Genomic DNA, 4,522 nt, shown 5'->3' on the forward strand with positions numbered 1-4,522 from the left:
GGTGGGGAGAGGATGGGAAGGGATGGGAAGGGGAAACAAAGGAGGAGGCTACAATGTTTGATAAGAAATATACTCATTATCTTGCCCATGTAATTGTAACCCCTCTGTACAGTATTTTCACAATAAAAAAAAGAAAACCCTTATTGGATCCTGGACATTTAGAAGTAAGTACTGGACTGCATGTGGTAGTTAGAGTACTATTAACACATCTTAATTTTTCAAATAAAAATCGTTTGTATATTTACCTTGAAGGATGTTCGACAGTTTCTGAATCACTTAAACAACAAACTTGGTGACCAAAGAAGGTAAGATGTCTCTCTGGACATTATTTTGTTGACTATCTGTATCCTAAAAATGTGCAATATTTTAGAACAACCAGGATGTGTTTCACATTGGGGAAGACCAATAATGAGAGACCACTAAGGGTTCATTGATTAGCTACCTCAAGAGATCAGACCATTCTGCCTGGTGACTTGTTCTATTGTGTTTTAAAATTATCTGGAAGCTAGGCATCAGTGACTCACACTTGTAATCCTAGCTACTCAGGAAGCTGAGATCTGAGAATCACATTTCGAAGCTAGCCCAGGCAAGAAAGCCCATGAGACTCTTATCTCCAATTAACCACCAGAAAACCGGAGTGGAACTGTGGCTTGAAGTGGTAGAACACTACTTGTCTTGCATGAAAAGCTCAGGGACACCGCCCAGGCCCTGAATCTAAGTCCCATGACTGAAAAAAAAATTATCTGGAGCATATTTATATAAGATATGGTAAAAATTTAATTCTAGAAGCCTTCAGTGGGTCTATAGATTTTATGAAGAACAATGTCACTTGAGGTTAATGTTGATAGACATATAAAAGACAGATAAGTCCTTGATGAAATGGTATTTGTTAAATGCATTCTTTTCTTCAGAAATCTTGCCAAGTAGTTTGGCTGAGAAATTTTTAGTGCTGGTAAACTTGGCCAATAGACTACCAGATGGAGATTTGGTATCTCAGAGATGTTCCCCATTTCCAGGGGTCAACTCCCCCATCCCCACTCTGAATAAGGAGACTTACTGGCATACCCTTAATTATAGATTCTGGCCACAAGAAGGTCTGTAGGTTGTCTATGGGGTTCACTCCTAGTTTTATTCTTTAATTGTGAGGTGTTTTTGCAGGGTCTATTCATTTCCGTGCATTGCTGCTTTTGCGGATGAGCATGAGGTATGTTTGTCTTTGGGGCATCATGGGGGTGGTATACAAAGAAACCCACAGATTACATAGTTAGGTTAGACTTAGCTCTTGTTGCTCAAAGGAGTTCTTAAAGCTGAAGATGCTAACTTCCAACTTCTCCTATAAGATCCCAACTTGCAAATGGAGAGATCTTATAATCGGGCCTCATTGCCAGTAGGTTTAAGGGCTCTCATGTCAGTGTCGGAAGAAGGAATATTAGAATCTGCACAGTTCAGGTACAAGAAGTTTGCTTATGCTACTTATTCACAGGTAGCATTATTCATGCCTGCATTGGAGGGAAAGGGTGACATTTTCGCTTCTCTCTCCTTTCAATTGGTGTCCCCTCTTCCTTCCCCAGCAACTCAGGTTACTCTCCACCTTATATTTCATAGGACAGTGACTATCAGGAAAGCTGCCCTTACATATAAAGTACCTTTGTAGTAGAGTATGGGTACTTTCACTGGTACAAAGTATGTGTTCTTGCTTTCATTCTATCTTGTATTTTATAGTGCAAGGCTGGCCAGTTTTACTTCACTCTCTTCTTTGATTTCTAGAGAAAGCAATGCCCTTGATGGGCACAATCAAAACCTATGACACCTCAGATTCAGGGTAGGATGTTAGAAAGTTTCAGAGCCTTGGCTCAGCTGAGGTTGCCTGGTCCCTGGCTGCTAAATGTCCCCCTTTAACCATTTCCTTGCTTTGGATTCAGTACCCACTTCACAGCCTCTGGAGCTGACGTTATATGTTCTTTCTCTCTAGAGCTGATTGTTTGTGTGTCTGTGTCTGTCTGTATCTGTGTCTGGGGTTTGAACTCAGGCCCTTGTGATTTGTAGCCAGGGTTTCTGCTGATAACTCATTCCTCTAGTCCCCTGATTATTTTTTTTACTGGTTATTTTTGAGAGAGAGAATCTTGATTCCTACCCAGGCGTATGTCAGGAACTGTGATCCTCCTATTGGCTTCTCATCATAGTGAGGGTGACAGGCATTTGTGCCAGACCTAGAGCTGATTTTTTTTTTCTTTTTCTTTCTTTTCTTTTTTTTTTTGTCAGTCATGGGGCCTGGACTGTGGGCCTGGGCGTTGTCTTCAGTTCAAGGCTAGTACTCTACCACTTGAACCACAGAGCACTTCCGATTTTTTCTGCTTATGTGGTGCTGAGGAATTGAGCCCAGGGCCTCATGCATGCAAAGCAAGCACTCTACCGCTGAGCCACCTTCCCAGGCCTAGAGCTGATTTTGATGCTTGTATTTCAAGTCTATATAGTTTTCCTTTGGTGGTGAAAGGATTCCACACTCAATTCTTTTACATTGTAGGCTCCCGAATTTCTATCAACTTCACCCCTCATGCTGACTTCTAGTGGCATGCATTGTGAGTGTAGCCTTCATCCAACCTCTGTAGCTTTTAAGTAGGCACATATGATGAAAGGTGTCTCAGCAATACTTTTTTTTTTGGGGGGGGGTCCGGTCATGGGGCCTGAACTCTGGGCCTGGGCGCTGTCCCTCAGCTCTTCAGCTCAAGGCTAGCGCTCTACCACTTGAGCCACAGTGCCATTTCCGGCTCTTTTCTTTTTACTTATGTGGTGCTGAGGAATCGAACCCAGGGCCTTGAGCATGCAAGGCAAGCGCTCTACCACTGAGCCACCTTCCCAGCCCCTCAGCAATACTTTTTACAGGCAAAGGAAAGCAAGCTGTAAGTCTCACGTTTAGAGGAATGAAAACATATGTGTATATATATACATACACACACATATGTGTGTGTGTGTAATCCAAATTCTGAAATGCTCCAAAATTCCAAACTAAATGTAAACATGATGACACATGAAAAATCTTGCAGCTGGTCTCATGTGAAGCACAGCCAAGCACAAATGCACTTCAAGTATTGTGCAAAAACACTCCTCTAGGCTATGGATATAAGGAGTGTCTGAAGCTAAGCATGCTTTGACTCAGGCCTCATCCCAAAGATGATTCCTTATGTTTGTGCAGGTATTCCAAAATTTAGAATATGAAACTTGACATACACATTTTTACTAAGAGATGTTCAATCTGTCCTCCCTGATACTTGTTTAGAGAACTTCTGGGTAGAAACAAGGCTTTGCTGGGCTGGGAAGGTGGCTCAGTGGTAGAGCGCTTGCCTTGCATGCATGAGGCCCTGGGTTCGATTCCTCAGCACCACATAAGCAAAAAGAAAAAAGCCAGAAGTGGCACTGTGGCTCAAGTGGTAGAGTGCTAGCCTTGAGCTGAAGAGCTGAGGGACAGCGCCCAGGCCCAGAGTTCAGGCCCCATGACCGGACCCAAAAAAGAAAAAAAAAGAAAAAAGAAAAAAAAAGAAACAAGGCTTTGCTGTCTGGGGCTATCTGGGTGCCAGTCAGTGGCTCATGCCTGTAATCTAGCTATTCAAGAGGCTGAGACCTGAGCAGCCAGCTAGGGTAGCAAAGTCCATGTGACTCTTATCTCCAATAAACTACTCAGAAAAAGCTGTAAGTGGTGGTGTGATTCAAGTGGTAGAGCACTAGCCTTAAGCCAGAGAAACTCAGGGACAGTGTCCAGGCCCAGAGTACAAGCTCTAGGACCAGCAAAAACCCTTAAACCAAAAAACCAGAAACAAGACTTTTCTAATTTAGCTCATAGAAAGGAGCATATGAGAATTAACCCCACATTGTTTGGATCTCTCTTTTCCTTCTGACTTTACTGTGTGCACTTATAATAGTAAATTAACATGAAAGTAACTTAAACTCTTTGAGTATTAGCTACCCCAATCACCATTTATATTTGATCATATAATTTCCTTCTTCTGAAAGTTCCCACCATATGCAGTGTGGATTATTACTGTTTTAATGTACAGCTCCTGTCTCTGTGATTTTCTCCAGAAATGTGAGGGTAGAGTCACCTGGAATATTTAAATCTCTATTAAACATTTTAAGGGCATGATAGGATCCTATGGTTTATGCCTATAATCCCAGATACTCACGGGGCAGCAATTGGGTGCATTAATATTTAAGGGTAGTCTATGCAAATAGTAAGACCCCCATCTCACCCAATAATCTGGGTATGGTGGCATGTGTCTATGGACCCAAGAATATGGGAGGCTATAGAGAGGAGGATTTCAGTATGAGCCTGATCCTAGGCAAATCATGAAACCTTATCCAAAAATAACTAATGCACAAATGACCTGGGGTGTAGCTCAGGTGTTAGAACACCTGTGTAGCAAGTATGAGGCCTGAATTCAAACCACAGTACAAATAACACACATACACTTCTGTCTCTGATCTCTCCCTCTCTCCCTCTCTCCCTCTCTCCCTCTCTCCCTCTCTC

General features: G+C 42.4%; 1 protein-coding gene across 1 annotated transcript in view; it reads left to right on the forward strand.

The window, feature by feature from the left end:
• Window positions 1–4,522, forward strand: part of Sycp2l (synaptonemal complex protein 2-like) — a 103,256-nt gene that overhangs the window by 22,785 nt on the left and 75,949 nt on the right. The window contains exons 14-15 of the mRNA XM_013016632.1: window positions 253–305; window positions 1,159–1,204. Of these exons, the coding sequence (XP_012872086.1) occupies window positions 253–305; window positions 1,159–1,204 (99 nt within the window). The remainder of the gene's footprint in view (window positions 1–252; window positions 306–1,158; window positions 1,205–4,522) is intronic.

This window comes from Dipodomys ordii, unplaced genomic scaffold (assembly GCF_000151885.1).
Source record: "Dipodomys ordii isolate 6190 unplaced genomic scaffold, Dord_2.0 Scaffold32, whole genome shotgun sequence".
NCBI classification, from domain to species: Eukaryota; Metazoa; Chordata; class Mammalia; order Rodentia; family Heteromyidae; genus Dipodomys; species Dipodomys ordii.